We start from the raw sequence: 19,808 nt of genomic DNA on the forward strand, positions 1-19,808 counted from the left end.
TGATCCAGCAATGAGATTTGTATGAATCAGTTTGGAATGCTACCTGAACTCCCAACTGTGGAATCATGCCTCCATTTTATAGCACACACAGACTATTTTTAATCATTACCATACAGAGGTTCCAGCAATTAACTTGAGTTTTAGGATCAGTAACTGAAAATCAGTAGGATTTGGTCCTTTGATCCTAAATCTTAAGAATTTATTTGGCTTCTCTTGAAAAAAATTGACTGATTGATTAAATTGTTAATTGCAGTAATTAAACAGAGGAATATTCTCTTGTGGTCCTAATCAGTCTGTCCATCAAGTGCAAATGTGACCAGAATTTGTTTTGTTAAATCTGCTATCAATCCTTTTTTAATCAGTTTCTTAGTGACATATGGTATAGCTGGCTTCTCATTGCAAAAATAATTTTCAAAATTGAACAATAAAATGGCTACAATTCTCCATCTCTTCTTAAGTTGCTCCTTTAACTCTGACAGTATTAAAGCTCTCAAATGCCAACACTGACAGAAGACACTGTAGGTTAAATGACCCTGCAGAGCGAAAATCATATCATCTGTAAAGACAGATCTTGCAAGTTGTAAAGCAAAATGGGGAGAAAAGTAACTGGGCTCTATGTAATAGAACATGATTTCCTCAAGGCAAGCACTTTCATCTTTTCAGGACAATTGACCAGAAGTGACATCATTCACCAACTGCATCAAATGTCTGCATGGAGACCAAAAAAAGTGATACAAGAGGACAGTTGTCAGGTCTAGCAAGCAATCTTTTTGATGCAAGGGGAAACTGACTGAGATCAGTTTAGTACTGATGCATTCATGTTTTCATTTTAACAGTGCACAGACAGCCAGGGCAACAGGACATGCCCTTTTTCCTCTCTTTATCACCATCTGGCTTCATTCGTCCTCTAAAGGACAAGGTGTTTCACCAGTGAGGGAAAACCAAGTCCTCATAGTTTAGTCATTCAATTTAATTTTGAGATATGTTGTTAGAAGACTTCTGTATACATCTGGACATTTTGGGAGCAAACTTTTTTTAGTGGCATGAAACAAATGTGAAATTCCATACTTGATATGGAACTGTGTACACTGATTGGGTCACCAAAAATTACTTGAATTTATTATGTAGGATCTTAAGTAATACATTTCAGCATGATCTCTTGATTATTACTTCATTTCAGTGTAATATTTGGACAGCTTCTTGAGTTGAATCTGTGTTTATTTTCTCATCTGTGATATATCTATGATTATACCTAACTGACACACACTGACTTGGGAACCTGATTGTATCCATGGTTGTTTCCCAGACCTTGAAACAGTACCATGAAGTTAAATTCAAAAAAGGCACTTATAGGTTTTAGGAATTGATGTTGCGTTTCCCAGGTTTTATGCACCCAACTTTCCAGTTGCAAAACTCAAGTCGTCTTTGGAAATAGACTGTGTACAGCACAGAGCACTATTTCAGTACCAGGTAGATGGTTCAGTGGCTGTGCAGCACGTAGAGTAAGCCTGGGGATAGTATTCATCCCCAGCAGCACAGTTCCAAGGCTTGACAAGTCCAAGCTTGAGCACTAGAGAACAGAGCTCAGACTCAGAAAACCCATGTTTTGTCACCAGCTCTATCACTGGCTGGCAGAATAGCCCTCTGCTCTAGCAAGGTTTACTGGCAAAACTTCATATAGCACTTTTGAGTTTTTACAGAAAATGCTTTGGAAACTAAACTAAAGCTGCTGACTGAAAGAGCCTAAGTGAAAAGCTGGAAATGTGTTCCAGCTGTCAGAACATCTAGGGGCTCAAGACATAACTGTCACTCTTTAGAAATCCAGGCCCTACAAGGGGGACATTGTGGAGTATATTTTATGTGTGTGACCAGATCATGCCACACCAGCATGAGGCGACAGTGAGTTCACTCCAGGTGTGGCACACAATGGGTTGCGAAGGGTGCATGGCACAGAGCCCAGGAAGAAGCTGTCCCACTCAGACTGGGCAGTCATCCTCTTTGGGTTGTTACAGGCACAATCTAAAAATGTGTCTGCCCTTGCTGAACTGAAACCATGGCCTCACTCTGCAGCTGTAGTCTAAGAGCTGTACTCTACATAAGAAATGCTTCCTGTCTGCAGCAGCCAGGCACCAGGACTGAAGCCACTACCTGCTGTTTCTCAACCGTGCACAGGACTCAAATGAAAAAAAACTTCACTTGTGATCTGAAGGTCCGGTTACCTAGCAACTATGGTACCTACCACTAAAGGTTTCAAACTAGCTTGGATTGTATATCCCCACAATCTTGATGTATTTAATTACTGCATCTTAAAAAAAAAAGATAGGTTGATTCTTGTGAGGGGAAAGGAACCATGTATTCCATACAGCAAATGCAAATAAATTTTGGACAACGGATTTCTGCACTATGCTCTAATAGCAAAACATAAGCATTATATTAACTAATAAGAAAAGGGGAGAAAGCTGAGAATTTGGGTTGATATAGAATAACTTCAGAGACCGGTGATATGGACTCTGTGAAGTTAATAGCATGCATGCATAAATAAAAATATTGGCCACAATTTCTATAGAAATTATTTGAAATTACTTGGGCAACACATTCCAAATATTTTGTGATAGATAGCAGCTATTCATCATGCTTGGGAGCAATTGCAATGTCCAAAAACCCCAAACCCATAGCAGACTTCCCAGTGTACAGAAGTGTATACTAGTACACTTCCAGTATACTGAAGAACCGAGGGCTTATTTGTTCTATGATGGCTTAAAAAAGCACTGCAAAGGAATGCAACAGCTAAACCAGGAAAGGAATATAAGTAACTGCCCTGGTTCCAGCTAGGAAAGGGTTAACGTTTGCAGTAGCCACAAGAGGCATGGCTTATGGCAGTAGCCACAGGAGGTTATCCTATACCACCTCCCATCATTGCCGGGGCAGGAGCATTTCCATGCTCAGGGTACTACTGGTGGTGAACAATTGTGTCTGAATCATTTGCCTCTCCTCTGCACTCTGTCAGTGATATTGCTGCTGTTACCATGCTTATTTCATTGCTGTTTCTGGTTAACTGTTTTTGTCTCCACCAATGATCTTTTTGCTTTTTGTCCCTCCAGTTCCCCTCTCCAGCTGCTATAGGAGGACATGGAGAGGAAGGAGGGAGTGAGAGAATTTGCACAAGGCTTGGAGTATTTTTGCATGGTTTGGAGTGTTTTGGTGAGAACACTAAATTGAAGAATACCATTCCTAAACCATATCAGTAACATTTGCCTGTATCTTCTCAGGACTAGGAAATATGTGGGATATGACACATAAGGCATTAGCAAGAATACTTTGTCTTTTTCTGGGGAGCTTGTTGTGTCATGTTTCCACAGATGGAAGTGACTGAGACCATATTATTGTGTTTAAGGTATGTGTTGTTCTGGGAACCTGTTACACTCTGGAGTGCAGTACACAATAAGAGCAAGAGAAAGCTATAGTTGAGGTATCACATCTTTCATATCTTCTCTGAGAGGCATTCATAGCCTCTCATATACTGAAAAACTGTGGAAAGCCAGTTCCTCCTGTATACCCAGAAAGTAATATGGATGACTAGGAAATTTTTTTTCCCTCACCGGTAATATTCTTCAGGTTTTCTCTTTTGAATGGCACCACTTCTGTGGGCTTTGGAGAGAGTTTTTGTTATCTAGAAGTAATCTCCTGTTATCTATCTGAAGCTCTAGTTTGATATATGGGAAGATTTTTTCGTACTAACATCAGTTGGGAAGATTGTTCGTACTAACATCAGTTGGGCTTGTGCATACAAATATGAGACCAAGAGAAATAACTAATATTGTTCACAGGATGTCAGTAAGACACATGTGTATCAGCAGGTACACATGTTATATAGAAAACAGGGATCAGGTGGAGAAAAATAATACCATTTTTAATTTTTTTTTTATATATCTGAAGTACAACAGCCCAGTGCTTACCATCGGGAAGTTTCAAACAGTACTGTTGCAATTTTGCCAGCCATTTGTAAAAGAATATTGCTGTGTGCTTTGGTCTTTTTTTTTTCCCAGAAGTACAGCTTTTATGAAATCATTCATTATTTGGAAAAGTTTGAAGTAATTTAGAAGTTATACTTAAAGGTATTTCAGCCTGTATTTTCCATCCAGCCCTTTATTTCTTTTATCTAAAATTTCATATATCAGTTCTCTATTATAGGTTACCTGTAAGTCTTTTGTATAATATTTTTCAAATTCCCTAAAAATCACATTTCTTTCTTCATTAAAAAAGCAGAAAGGAACAAAAGTTCTTGTGCATAAGTGCTGCTTTCTGTCTTTCTAACAAGAAAATAACAAAACGAAACAACCCCCTAAAAAAACAACAAACCACAAAAAAAACCCCAAAAAATAAACAAAAAAACTGACCAAATAAAAACAAAAAAAACCTCCCAAACCAACAAAAAACAAACAAACAAAAAAACCCCTCAACCCAAACTCAGAAGTCTTGATACAGCAAAACAAGGATTTAATTTATTGCTCTTGGGAAAGGTAAAAATGATGGAATTGTGAGTTCCTTTCAGAAATTCCCGAAGAAAGGCACAGAATTTAAGAATCTCAAAAAAAGAGGCCAAAATTAATGTTATAGATTCACATCATATACTTCAGTGAGGGTATTGATTATGAGAAAGCTGCCATTTTGCAACTTCATCACAATTTATATTTGGTATCTTGCATAATCATAGTTACATTTATCAGGATTATTTTAAGTTTCAGTGTTGCACAAGGTTTAGGATTCAAAATTTATGATTCAATCAGCTCTACTTCTGCTATTCCATCATCATAAGTCTTGACTACCTGATCTCAGAGGTAAATGCTTTGGGCAGGATAAACAGCCAACAGTCTATAACATGGAAGGGAGGTTCACTAACTTTTCTCCCAGAGCATGCTTCCAAGCTAAACGAGCATATCCTTTGGAGAGCGATGGAACAAGTGAAATTTTTAAGACTGGTGTATTTGATGGCTCTCAGTAACTCTGCTTTTGTAGAGGGAACTTTTTTACAAAGATGTATGACATGTACTTTAGAAAATTGTTTTAAATTGTGTGTTTTACTTAGGTCAAACAGGTATGCAAACAAAGGGGGAGACACAAAGTGGATTTCTGTAATTACACATGGTGTGTGCACACTTCAGAAAAACTGGCTGTGGTTAGTGTACTTAGCATCCTTGATATCCTAATAATTTCTTTTTATTTGTATGGTATAGACATCCCAGTGATACTGTCTTTTCCTTAACAGCTCTTCTGCCCTCATTGTCACTGAAATAACTGTTCACTAATCTCCTTTTAGAGTATGCTGTAGATTCAGGAGGTTACAAATGAATGCAGAAATCATGTGAATAGCACAGCAAAACAGCATTTCCTTAGCATATGACATAAGCCAGTTGGAACCTAAACTTTACCAAAATCATAGAGGGATGTTTATTCAAAATGAGAATACATTTATTTGGAGAAAAATTGTCCAGCTCCCTCCTCTGGTAGGAGGGTGTTCTTTTTTGGAAACTCTCAGGAACTAGGGAGAAGTTCTCTTTCCTCTCTTACACTGCTTCAGCAATCAGAGGGAGCAGATTTAGTAATTAAGCATTCTCAAAACATTTCAAAGTGAGTTGACTAAATTAATTTCTAAACTTAACAACACCATGTCAGAATCAAGAGCTGTTTGTGCATTCTCCTCTGCACAGTCTAGCACTGTAAATAAAGCACTGCTCTAATGCTAGTATTTACCATAACAGGAGAAACTATTTTTGTTTAAACTCTTGTTCATGATACCAACAATTTTCATAAAGAGCAATCTTGCCTTGCTTTTCAAGGGTTTTAGTGATAGAAGAACTAACTCATTTTTGTAAGCTGTTCATAGCTCCTTCTTTAGAGACATTCCTCACAACAGACATTCAGATTTTAAAGTAATACATTGCATTGCCGCATCTCAAAGTATTTTGACAGAATGAGTAAATGTTACATTGTCAAAGTATTTTGACAGAATGAGTAAATATTATATTATCCTAACAAGAGCAACAATAGTGGCACAGAAATCACTTGCAGTAAAATTCAATTACTGGAGAAAACTGGAAGTAGAGTTCAGACATACCATATCTCCCATCAAGTATCTAAGGATTAAGATACACAGAAATTGCATTAATCTTTCCTTTTCCAGCAAATTTTGATTTTCATATGGAAATGCTGGCCATATCTCCTACATGTTCCACTCTACTTCATGAGTTGTCATGAGAACTCACACTTCTGAGAATAAATGAAATATTGATATTAGCTACTAAATTATAACTCTGGAAGTGGTAATTATTGAAGTCCTACTTACACCACAACTCCACCTTTTAGAAAGCACAGTGAAATTCTGAGGGAGTCTCTTCAAGTTTTCTTTTTTTATTATTTAGCCTAAGACTATTTGAGCACTTCAATAACCATCCATATGAACGCCACTTTGTAAAAAGGTTTTCTGTGATCCAGAAGTCACATTTTTTTGAAACAGCCACATTTTTCTGAGATAATTTTGTAGTAAAACAGAAAGCTACTGCACAGTGAAAACCAGCTTTAATTTTGAACCATCTACTATGCAACTCTTAACCTGAGAACAAAATGTCTGCTGAGTAAACAGTCTTCTCAAAATAAAAATAATAATATGTGGAAGAATTTTTCACCGTTTAATTGAGAAACAGCAAGTGTGCCCATGAAAGCACACATGAGCATTCTTGCTTTGAAAGAAAAAGGAGAGAATAAATCCTATCTGGAACAGGGAAAAATGTTTCAAAAGACTCTTCAAAGAGTCTCTCAACTAATCCTGTGGGAGACTCAAGAAGAGGAAGATGAATCTGGGGAATAAAAAGGAGATCTTTAATTATACTCCTCAAGCTCTGTGTATGCATAAGCCTGTTACATATATCTACAGCTAGAATTATTTGCTCACTCCTTGATGGGTGTTGCTGTATTGCACTGCTCAAGTTCCCTTCCAAAAGTAAGTTGAGACCCAAAAAATGCAATGGAGAAATAAACAAGAGAGACAGACATTTGGTTGTAGCAGCTGGTGGAGGTTCCAGCCCCTAGGCAGCCCATAAAGATTAACTATATTGGAAGTCTGCCTTTGCTAACACCCTCACACAAGTAACGATGCCAGAATTCATTCGCTGGCAGGGAGTGTAACCGACTAAGGACCAGAGAACCTTAAAGCTCAGAATGTTCATACTGAAATGCTGCAATAAGCAGAATGCAGATGCCAGATTCACTGAGAGTGACTAAAAATAATTTTGGAAACATGCTTTCATGACCATGATAACCTTTTCGTTTTGTGGCTGACCTGTAATCTCGTTATGGATTGAAAGAATAACATTGTTTTAAAGTTTGCAGCATAAAATTATCTTTGAACCATTTTGTGTTTCATCAATTAAAACAGTTTTTTGGTAGTTCTCTAAATAGAAAGTGATGGTGAAACCTGAAGAGCAATAAGCAGTAATATAGTAAATAATATAGGAATGACCTAAAATGAAAATCCTTGGTATTTCAGCAGTTCTGAATGCCTTAGTACCTTTTCAGTGTTCCTTAGTTTTAACAGCAAGTCTCACAATCTTTCCTGGAATTATGGGACATAATGTATTATACATATTTTTTTTAATTTTTTAAAATATATACATATTTTTATATATATAATATATATGTATATATGTGTGTAGTTAAAAAGATACATATTAAAATGAATAGACTGGAAAATGGCACACATTTGAGAAACCTAGAGAAAAAGACTAGTATTTCATTGCAACTGGGGGAAAAATAGTAATTAAGTAGAAACAGGTTGTGGAGGAAAGGAACTCACCTCAGGAGACAATCTGCCCTACTTTATTTTCTCACATTTTGAAATCTATGAATCTTTTACTTGCTTTATCACTTTCCTGATTCCCTGCAGGCCAGAGCTGACAGCTAAGCCTCTGTTTTATCTTAAACTGTTCAAAGCATGTCAGAAAATTACTTACCCTGCTGAGCCTGAAAGTGGCAGGAACCCACCTACTGGTTACACCTAGACCAGGTGATCACTGTTCCTTGAGTGAAATCATAATGATAGTCCCAGAACACTCGGCAGATTGTTAGAATGTATGGTCTTTTACTGCTTCTAGTTGAAATCCAAAAACTGAACTGGCTTTTTTTTATTGTCCGTAGAGACAGTTTATTTATGTGTTGAGCTACTCTTATATCAGCACAAAAAGATGGCTTTTCACCCTGTGTTATTACCAGCTGTTTTGTATATGGACAGGGTCAAGTAGTTGCATTGTCTGTACCTGTCAGCTCTGTTCATTCTGCGGTCTCTCTTCACTGTCTTTGATTACAACCTTTAAAAATCCTTTCTATTTTTATACCATTGCACTTGAAGAATTAGCTTTAAAATACACTACACTTGGGCATGATAAAATGCAAGGATAAGGTGAGTGTGGTCATATTCATGTCTCCAAAAATAGGATTCCGCTGGAATTTCTACAGTTATTTCATTTTAGAACGTGTTAACTTGTGATAAAAAATTGATATACCTCAAACAGTTCTCTGTGATCAAGCAAAGTGAAGCAGAATGGGAATTGCAGACTATGCTCAGCCTGTATCATGAAATAATATGCTCATGTACTGCATTTCATCTTCAAAGTTTTAGTACCTGTATTGTCATCTGAGGTAGCATATAAGTAAGTGGTATATGAGATTGTGAGGTTAAAATTCATCAATATGCAGATGAACCTGCTGTCCTGGTTTGAAAAGGAAGGGAGTTTTTTGGGATGCTGTGGTCAAACCAATAGGTGCTCAGATTTGAATATTGGCACCTGGTGTGGCCACTGAGGACATGGATGCACCTCTCAGAATACAGGGGGTTAAAATCAGAGAACTCCCAGGGGGAAGCTCTCTTGGATTCTGTCCAGTCCGTGAGGGAGGTCAGAGCTCCCCTGCCCAGCTGCAGGCTGGGTGGGGAAGGGGAAGCCATGCGGCCGGGTGAGGTAGGCCGGAGCCTTGGACAGAGAAGGGAGGTGAAGGCCCCTGCAGGATGGAAGGGTGGAGGAGCACCAAGAGGCATCGGGCAGCCACCCCCCCTGCCCCCAGGAGAGAGAGAGAGAGAGAGAGAGAGAGCTGGTGTCTGTGCTTGTGCCACCTTGAATTTTGATAGCAGGACTAGCCGAGAAGGAGAAGGGGAGGGTGCAGCGAGAAGGTGCCCGGCAGGGCAGTGTGGGAGTTCTGGACAGGCAGAGCCTGAGATTTTTAACCCTTTTCTTGGATGATGGAAACCTTACAAATGCTGATCCTCCTGGAGTTGAATGAGAAGAGAGATAGAGATGAGATAAGAGGAAATGGGCCCCGAGAGAAGTTGAGAAGAATCTTGGTGGGAGGGATGATGGAGTGGCCTTTGGCTGGACTTTTCTTGTATAGCCATGGACAGAACCATTTTTCCTGTGACACAGAGACTGCATTCAGGGGGAGGAAATGGCTTGGAGGCAAGAGAGTGCAGTGATGTTATGTGAAGGAGTGTGTGAACAGAGACGACGGGTGAGGAGGGTGGTGGTGCCCTCCATCTTCAGGAAAGAAGAAGATCTCTCTTCTTGAGACCCCTTGGCCCCAGGGAGTGAAATCTAGGGGGGACAGGCGTCCCAGAAGTGAGAGACTGTGCTCTTTTTGGGACTGGACAAAGCATCCTTAAAAGGGAAAACCCTAGAAGCAGCTTTGGTCCATGCGCAGTGGTGGGAGCACTGGGCATGGAAGGAAGATGTCAGGATGGCAAGTGATCTCTGGGTAGTGCCACGTGTGACATCGATACACAGGAGGTCTCAACTGTGTTTCCAGGAGAAGTCTATGGTATAAGAGGGACTCTTCTCTCCTTGATGAACTGAGAATTGATTATCTAAAGGGTGGTGATGGACTGAGAGTTGGTGATCTGAGGGAGGGATGTATTGGAAATTTGGTGGGGGGAGGAGGAATGTTTTTGGAAGGTTTTCATTCTGAGTTCTGTGTGTGTTTCTCTTTAGATATAGTTGTTGGTTAATAAAGTTTTTCTTCTTTATTCCTAAATTGGAGCCTGCTTTGCTGTATTCCTGGTCACATCTCACAACAGACACCAGGGAGCATATATGTTCATGGGGGCACTGCCATTACACCAGCGTCAAACCATGACACCTACATTTAGTCATTCTTGGGAGGAAGCTATAACACCATTCCTTAGTGCTTTTAGCTCTTGTGAGATAATTGTTTCTTTCTTGATAACTGAGGGGGAAAGCACCGCTAGACACAGCTCCTTTTATTGTGACAGGTTATCATTGGATTTTGTGCTGGTGAGAACATTTGCAGGGAATTTGTTGCTGATGTCCTGTTGACTAATAACAACCAGCTTTGAAGGTAAAAGAGGACTTGTGAATCCATTAAGGTCTGTAAAACTGACCCAGAATGAGTCTTTCAATTCTTCCCACTATTCTGAGTGAATAGGTAGGATGTTTATTACCTTTAGTTTTGCACATCAGAAATTTCCTGCTGATTTTTGCAGAGTGGAACATTTCCCAAAGTGTCTCCACAAATATCAGGGATGTCATTTTGGATCTTTGTTTACCATCTTAGCTTACCATAACCCCTTCAATCCTAGTTTTCTTAAGGAAGCTTTCTCTACAACAATATCAGTGGTTTTATTTTTCTTAAAATTTGATTATGTTGTTGGTACACTTTGACTTATTATAATGTGCAATCAAAAGAAATTGTCCCCTCTCGAATTGATGCTGGTAGATCATGCAATAGTAGAGGTGTATTACCTTGAAATGTATACCTTGAAAAAGAAAACAAATATCAGTTATATGGTCTTTTTCAACTATTTTAGGTGCATAGGAACTTAATGTGAATTGTCTTACTTGCTGTAATGTCTTTCTTTGCTCTTATTTTGGTCCCTCTTGGCCAGTTTAAATGCCAGCTCATTTCTGATTTTTGGGAATTTGTGAGTCCCGTGAATCCTTATCATGATGTTGTTGAGGGCTTTAGGGTATATAAGGATACTGGGACTGAAAAGACAGTGGGTAAAAAAGCACCACTTTCTCCTAACTAAATAGACATTGCATTGCAGAAATTATAATCTGAAGACATGTTTGAGAGATATGGTGAGAAACTTGGACAGAATTGCCTTTGATATGAAAGTTGTGTACAAACCACTGTTCAGTTATTTATGTTAGTTAAGTAACTTTATCACATATTGTTAAAACATTTAAAAAACCCAGAAAGGCAGTTGTGTCTTTTTGTGTCCTTCACAAAAACACTGTTTATAGAAGTAGTTCCAAAGTAATTCGTCGTCACTGATTATTGCATAGTGGTGGGCCTTGGGTTGGGCTGAGGGCCATCATCTGAAAGGACTCAGCACTTTCTGAAGATCTGCTGCAGGATAGCATCAACAATATTTTGGATGATTTCTCAAATAGTACAATATGGTTGCTAACAGTGGATAGGGGAAGAGAAACAGATTTTCTAAATGCAAACTACACAATATGAAAGCTTGGGGTACTTAGGCACACATTTTTTGCAGTCACAGACTTGTCAATCCTTGTCTTCTCCACTATTAAAAAAGGGACAATAATATCTTTTCTTTACAAGAGCACAGAAAAACTATTTCAGTTTTCAGGGTATGTTTGAATAAATACTGATGATATTGCTCTCCTTATTAGATGGACAGATCTGCCAATGGGCTGATGAAAGAAATGGTGATGAATGAAGATGACAAGCTAAAAGAAATTAACTCCAGCAGATGCAAAACTCTGTATTATGCAATATTGCTTGTCCAGATTTGTGATAGCTGCTGTAATTGTTTCAGTGCAGGAAGGGGTATCAGTGATGTGGCTAGCAAGGCACAGTTTTCAACAAGTTTTTTTTAATATATCCTTGCTGAGCAGAAATGTAAAATAAAAATCTGTATTTTAAAATATTCATTTATTTTTGTTTCTTTCTTACAGCTTGTGGCCAATGCAATCCTTTTTGTCAGTGTAAATTTGTATGGGGTCTTTGTGAGGATTTTGACAGAAAGGGCTCAGAGGAAGGCATTCCTTCAGGCCAGGAACTGCATTGAGGACAGGCTGAGACTGGAGGATGAAAATGAAAAACAGGTCAGTTTCTAAAACTTATTTATTTTTCTCTGTTTCTCCTGAGATGACTGTAGTTATGTGATCCACAGGTCAGGACATTGTTGCCAAATGTATGCTAGGGCATGTGTGCATTTCCATTGCATAGGAAATGCTGCCTTCCCCCATCTGCTTCAGGTCTTCCTCCCCAGAGGATGCACACTCTTCACTCTTCATCTGCAGTGCTCAGAGAAGGTACAGGCTGACTCCACAGCTACTGTCAGCTCCATTGCCAGAGGGATCTATTTTAGGGCTGAATCAAAGCCAACATAATTTTGTAATATAAGATTGTGGTTATTTATCTGTATGGATGTTTTTGGGTGGGTGTTAGATGCACTGTAAATACTTTTGTTCTTGCTGAGTGTTCTATAACCTGTTTGCCTTCATAGCACCGATAAAAAAGTCAATATTTTGGGCACAAGGTGCTGCACTGGTAACTGAATAAGTATAATTGATAACAACAATGAATATATTTTATTTTTGTGCAACTAAATAATAAGAATAACTGTGATATCAATCAGTATCTCTTCTCAAAAATCACCTCAGGAGACAATTTGATAGTTTTTTTCATACAATTATTTGATAGTTTTTTTCATACAATTTTATCAGTCAGCCTTCCAAGCATATTTGGAAACAATAGACAAAGAAAATGCCTTATTGTGAACCTTGCTGTTTTTACTCACAGATCTTGATGCCATTTGGGTTTTCCCTTTTTTTTTTTCCTCTATATGTTCTGTGTATTTTTCACACATATATTTGTAACTTTGTCCCATTGTATTAGTAGCTACTTTTCCCAGTACTTTTCCATGGCCTTTCCCTAAGCAGGAAGACAAAACATATTCCAGAGCTCCAAGGCCTGGGGGGTACAAGGCTCCATGCTATCTTGGTTCTTCCTGGGAACCAAGGCTCAGAACAACTCTCTGAGATACATTTCATGGACAAAGTACAACAAGTGCTGAAGGGGGGACTCCAGAGAAGGTACTTGGCCTCGGGAGGGAATTGCATCACCACTTGTCTTCCTAACTGGTATTTTTTATCAATTATGCTAATTTTCTGAACCTTTAAAAATATACTTATCCCTGGGGAGGGATGGGCTTTTGTGGACATCTTTCCATAACCCCTTCTGAAGGCCTTCAAATAAAGTTCCCCTTTTATATTACCTCCTTACTAAAATTATCTCAAGTTTCACTTCCAGGTTGGGAAAAAGACAACAATCTTTGTCTTTTATAGCTTAAACCTGTCATAGCTTAAACCTGCTATTATCTGTTGGTGTGTAAGGTTTGGACTAGCTTTTTCTTTCTGTATAGGTGATAATAGAGAGTGACACTGGAATACCTCTGTGGTGTGGTTGTGACGGCGTTCGCCGGGGTCTTAGGATGAGGAAAGAGACGAGGATCTGACTCCATGTTTCAAAAGGCTTGATTTATTACTTTATGATACATATTATATTAAAACTATACTAAAAAATAAAAGAAAGGATTTCATCAGAAGGCTAGCTAAGAATAGAAAAAGAAAGAATGATGACAAAAGCTTGTGTCTTGGACAGAGAGTCTGAGCCAGCTGACTGTGATTGGCCATTAATTAGAAACAACCACATGAGACCAATCACAGATCCACCTGTTGCATTCCACAGCAGCAGATAACCATTATTTACATTTTGTTCCTGAGGCCTCTCAGCTTCTCAGGAGAAAAAGTCCTAAGGAAAGGATTTTTCAGAAAATGTGTCTGTGACGTGTGGTGGTTACTTACACCAAACAAGATGGCAGGGTTCTCAAAGCTTGTGTACCTCACACAATTTTACTATCTCTCATTTGCAATTTCTTTATCAAGTCTATTCCTATGTGTGGAGTAACACAAGTCCATAAGTACTTTCTGTTATGAATTAAGTGAATATGTTGTTTGTGAGCTGAACATACTCTGTAATAAGCAGACATCTCTTTGAACACTGCATGTCTTTGCTGGCTGTGTAAAAATGGTATTAGAATCAAAGCCTTTAGATTTAATTCTGGTCTTTTGTAATTCAAAACTGCAGACTTAAAGGCATAAATGCATCATAAGTGAATTTCTATAGTATTTAAACAAGCCTGCCATTTCTGTCTTTGAAAACCTACTTCTGGGATCCAGCATGAAAACAACATTGATTTTTTGTGTTTCTCTTGTTAACACATTAGCAATCTGTCTTATTTTATATGTTATCCATGCATGTAGAAACACAACAAAAGCAATAACATTACACATAATTGCCATTATTGTTGATAGTGTACCTAGATAATCCTGCAAATGTTTTTCCAATGCAGTGTACAGGTCAGGAAAGAGAATAAACTTTTCTCTTACACTTGTGAAATTAATTTTATGTATTACAGTGTAAAACTCAGTGCAGTTGTGAAATATGCTAATTAGCTGTCACAAGTACCACCAAAATACTTTCTGTGGCTGTTCTCACACTATATTATCATATCTCTAGAACCAGAGTGAGAATTAAAACACGATTACAGGATACAAAATTATTCTGCAATTGTTGTGGCATAACATACTCTGAGTTTCCAGCTGGCAGCCCTCAAGAGTGTTTTGAGATGAGAAGAAATGCTGCTGACCTAGTTCAATTTTTGTGATCAGTTCTGTATTTCTGTTCTCTGAAGTATCAACATTACGTGTTAAAAAGGACTGAATGTTTTCATCAGACTTTCTTATCCAAATGATCTGCCCTAGAAAACATAGCCCTTTAACACTGAGAATTGTGACCCAAAATGGTAAAATTATTCCCTGATATTTCTGTGCAAGTGTCTTACTGGAAAGAAAAGAACATGGTCTTGGCTTTTGAACAGACACAGCTTTCTGGAGTTAAGGTGTTGACTGTGTGAGACAGACACCACAGATGAAGCTGTAAGTGAGATTTCTTCCTCTGTGTCCCACTTACAGTGAATTCTCCTCATGGGATGTATTTGTAGTAATAGCCCCAAAGGACAATTTTGATAAAACTATTTTTGTGAGCAAGAGCAAATATCTTGTGTTGGCGCATTTTTGGATTCATGCAAACAGCCTTAAAAGTGTTGCTGGGGAGAAAGGGAGCTGACAGATTCTGTTTATTTTAATATTCAGTGTAATGCTCACCCTGTTATCTATTATCTGTGGTCACAATGAATAACGGCCCTTCATAGCAGCATCATCCATTTCTTGCATTGCTGAATATTGGATTGCAATTCCACCAGAAGCAAAGGCCAAGAACCAGGTTTTAAATAGTTACAATCATTCACTTGGCATAAACCTTTTCTCTTGTTATCTGTTAATCTCAGCAGCAAGCCATACCCTGCAGAGCAAACAGCTAAGAATAATTATTGTGAGGTGGGTCCCTTTCCCTGGAATTCTGTTTTTTCTGTTCATGCTCAGTAAGATCATGTGAGCACTTCCCCTCACTCCTGCTGCACCATCTCTCTGTGTCCACTTCCTTAATTCGAGATCATCCTTTGCCTGTACAGCAAAAAAAGCACTGTCACTCAGCTCCCTGAAGGACTCCTGGTCTTAAGACATCCCAGCTCTTCTCCCAGCAGTACTTCACCCCTTCCCAAGTAAGAAAGAAAGGAGCAAGTAGGGATGGGGAATAGGGGATGTATTCAACACAGAAAAAGGAGTCTGCTGCTGATGGAACTGATTGCCATCTGACTAAAAGGGAATATAAGGAAGATGTGGCTCACTATGTATTAATTGCAGGTATAGTAGCTCCTGAAGTGGAGCTGTGTTCCAAGGAAGAGATACGATTGTTCTTCTGAGTCCATCTTAATTTGAGAAGCAACTGTACCACTGTCTTCAAAGACCTGCAGACTCTCATTTTCCAAGTGTCTCTTTCAGCATCTTTATAGTTTTGTCATCCCCACAGTTTTGTGGTCATCACTCTAACTGGGTACTAATTAATATTCTAAGTATGCACTGCGTAAAACAACTGCCTTTTATTTGTCATAGACTTGTTGTGAGATTAATTGATTTTGTGCTTTCCAGCTCTTGTTTTGTGACATTGGTAATCATCCTGCAGTAACCTCTTCCATGCCACTCACAACACTGTAGACTTTCATAACCCTGCTCATCTCTCTTTCCAGGGTGAAGGCCTGTCATCTCTTTGGTCTCCTGATGTATGGAAGCTACATCCTAGCCCAGTCTTGCCAACCTTGTAATGAATCTTAATCACATTCCCTCCTTTTCTTGCCCTGCCAATAAGAATATTTTTATGCATATTCATACACTAAATTTGGGGATAGAACACATAATTTTCCTTGATGAAATGCACTTGTTGTAGCACAGGTTGATATGAAAAGTGCCTGTTGCTTTCATATAAGGAAGGCCGGGAAGACATTTCACTTCATGCAAACCTTCAAAGCCCACAAAACTACCTTAAATATCTTCACCGATTATTTAATTTCATAAGTACATGCAAGTATGTTTGCACAATCAAGCCTTCTTTCAAGCCATTTGTTTAGATCTTTCCTTCCATCCTATATGTTACTTTTGTACTTCCTCACAATTAGAATTAACATTGGAAAATCAACTGGAAAATAGCAAAGTATCCAGAATGGGTGAATTGCTATCTTAAAAACTAATTGTGAAATCAAATCTAGGTTTTCAAACCTTTGGGACTGGAGAAATGTGTTTATGGTGGCACTTGTCTTTCAAGAAGTAGTTGTGTACTTCACTATAATGCATGAAACTTTTATCTATTTAGTATAAGAAACTGAAAGAAGCACTTAAAAACTACTGGGAATTAGGAAGCTTGGGGCTGAGACAGCCAGCTGTGTGTCTAGCTTCAGGACCACAACACTGCCACTCCAGATAGACTAATCAGTTTTGCTGAAGTATTTCTCAACACCATGCTACTGCAATAACACTCGTTCTGGGAGACAGACTAGAACTTTGGTGATGGTCTGCAGTTCCCCCATACATGTTCACCAGATAATGTGCAGCTAGCTAAATTTTCCTTATGCAGTGCTGAATTTTGTGTGCAAATATCTGCATGCATATGTGTCTGCATTCCAAGTGCCTTCTGCAATTTAGGGCAATGTCCTTAATGTTGCATGTAGTAACTGGGTCACCACTGAGTCAGAAGTTTGATTAATAACTATTCATAAAAATGGAAAAGGTGTCAACAAAAGATAACATGCCTCTCACTGCATCATACCTTGAACTACTGCTTAGGGTGTCTTGCTTTCGAATTCTCTGCTTCATTCCCCTTTAAAACAATTTGATCTAGACATTTTGCATTTTGGATGTCTGTACCACCTCCTGTATATTTGAGTAAGAAGATGACTCCTACAGAAGCCCGCCAGTGGGTTTGTCTATTGTGTTTAATTTCAAGCCCTTATGAAGAAAGAGAAAAATTACATTAACTTTGAATAAAGCAAATCATGTTGGATTTTGTTTTGGTAGTGAATAACAGTTTGCTGAGGTTTTTAGCCTTTCAATTCAGCAACCAAACGAAGGAATTAGTTATTTGCACAGCCCCGGGCAGAAGTAATTTCTAGAGTGCCTGACATCACGCTTATCAGGTTCTCCTCATGTTTCCCATACTTTTTGTTCTCAGAATATTGCATCTTTTTTTTCAGTGCAGAAGAATATATGAAATCTATCATTAATACAGGCCTTGTTTCTGTAACCATTCATACTGGCAGAATGCATCAGCAAATCACCCTGCAGCAAAAATTTCACATGGATAATGTGTGGATGCAAAACCATATTCTTGTCAAACGATGCAGCAGGGAAGTGATACTGATTTTGCACAAAGTGCAAGGTATGTGGTGATACTTGGTCCTCTGCTAAAGCTAGCCAGTATGATCTTTGAAAAACATAGGTGGACTAATTTTAGCTAGCAGGATGAGCCTGTACAACATTGCTATGTTCTATGTTACAGAACAGCTTAAAATTGTATCTATTCCATCATCAAATTACAGTCTTACACAGGAAATCCTATCTTCAAAAATCTATTTGTTCTTTACTAGGATCAGGCAAAACAAGAAATAAGGAGTGTTGCAATTTCAGGCTGTCAGTTTGAACTACTGGACTTCAGGCCCACCTGTGCAGGCTGACCACCAGTGTCTCTCAGCCAAATCAGAGATTAGAAATTATCTTGGTGTCTGCTTCGTTTGCCCCATTTGGCTGCTTAGATCATTACACAGAAAAGAAATACATGGCATCCCTGGTCCATCTTCTGCCTTTCTCAGGTAAAAAGAGATATGGAGGCACATTTCTCTCTCCCACAAAGCAATAATTGCCCAGAAGCTTTCTACTGACCAGCACCTGTTAGTCCCCAGTCCTGCAATAATCATGCATGTGTCTGTCCTCCACAGAGCAAATATTAAAACTGAGGGCTACTCAGATTAAATAGATTAAGGCTTTAGCTTCAATCTGAAGTCATTAGGAGTTTCTTGTAACCTCCTGCAAGGAAAGCTATAGCAAACAAATAAATGTGTTTCAATTTTACAGATCTGTTGCACCTCTTGGTTTGCAGAATGAACATCTTATCTAAATCCAGTTAGTGCAAGAAGCTACACTGCTTGGCATACCACCAGGACTCCTCTTATCTGACTTTGGCCAAGTAAAAGTGAGGCTTGTAGTCTAACTCTTTAACCTACAGGCAGTAATCCCTAACAGTAACAGGCACATCCAAGGGCAGTTCAACCCTTCTATCCTGAGCTCTTTGTTAAAACAGAGGATGAGTTTTTTTCTTCGGGAGTGGTTACAAGAGGACACCTCAACTTAGGGCTGCACAGCTGTAGGATAAGAGAGAGATGCACCTTGCTACTAGACTTGCAATTCCAAAGTGTAACATAAATAACAAAATGGGTAACATAGAATAAAAACACAATTTGTAAATCATATAAAGTTCAAATATTTTAGTTACCTTGTAATTTTATTACACTAGCTGCATGCCTTTATTTTACAAAATGAAACTTAAGGAAAGTCTATAAAAACATTTTAAAAAGCAACACATAAAAACAGGCTAGGTCATTACTATAACTATTTGGTTGAACTTTATTTCATCCCTTGAAAATTTGCTGATGTTAGTAAATGTTGTGGTTTAATCCCAAGCACAACTAAGCAGCACATAGCTCCTTCCTCCCTCTCTCACTCCATGGTGGGATGGGGGAGAGAATAGAAAGAACAAAGGTGAGAAAATTCATGGATTGACATAAAGACACTTTAACAGCTAAAGCAAAAGCTGTGCATGCAAGCAAAACCAAACAAGAAATTAAGTCCCTGCTTCCCGTTGGCAGGTTGGTGTTCAGCCATTCTTGGGAAAGCAGAGTTTCATCGCATGTAATAGTCACTAGAGAAGACAAATTCCATGACTCTGAATATCATCCTCCTTCCTCTTTTTTTCCACCAGCTTATATGCTGAGCATGACACCATATGTTATGGAAAATCCCTTCGGTTAGTTGGGGTCAGGTGTCCTAGCTCTGTCCCCACCCAGATTCTTGTTCATATAAAGCCTCCTCACTGGCAGGATGATGTGAGAGGCAGAAAATCCCTTGGCTCTGTGTAAACTCTGATCATCAATAACTGAAACATCCCTGTGTTATCAACACTGTTTTCAGCGCAAATCCAAAGCACAGCACCCTACTAGCCACTGTGAAGGAAATTAACTCTATTAATTCTATGTAAAAAGAAAGCAAATTAAA

General features: G+C 38.6%; 1 protein-coding gene across 1 annotated transcript in view; it reads left to right on the forward strand.

Moving 5' to 3' along the window:
* The window catches only part of ADCY1 (adenylate cyclase 1), a 149,626-nt gene that overhangs the window by 33,265 nt on the left and 96,553 nt on the right, over positions 1–19,808 (forward strand). Inside the window, exon 2 of the mRNA XM_030971284.1 lies at positions 11,982–12,131. Coding sequence (XP_030827144.1) covers positions 11,982–12,131 — 150 coding nt within the window. The remainder of the gene's footprint in view (positions 1–11,981; positions 12,132–19,808) is intronic.

The sequence above is a fragment of the Camarhynchus parvulus genome, chromosome 2, assembly GCF_901933205.1.
Source record: "Camarhynchus parvulus chromosome 2, STF_HiC, whole genome shotgun sequence".
In the NCBI taxonomy this organism is placed as follows: Eukaryota; Metazoa; Chordata; class Aves; order Passeriformes; family Thraupidae; genus Camarhynchus; species Camarhynchus parvulus.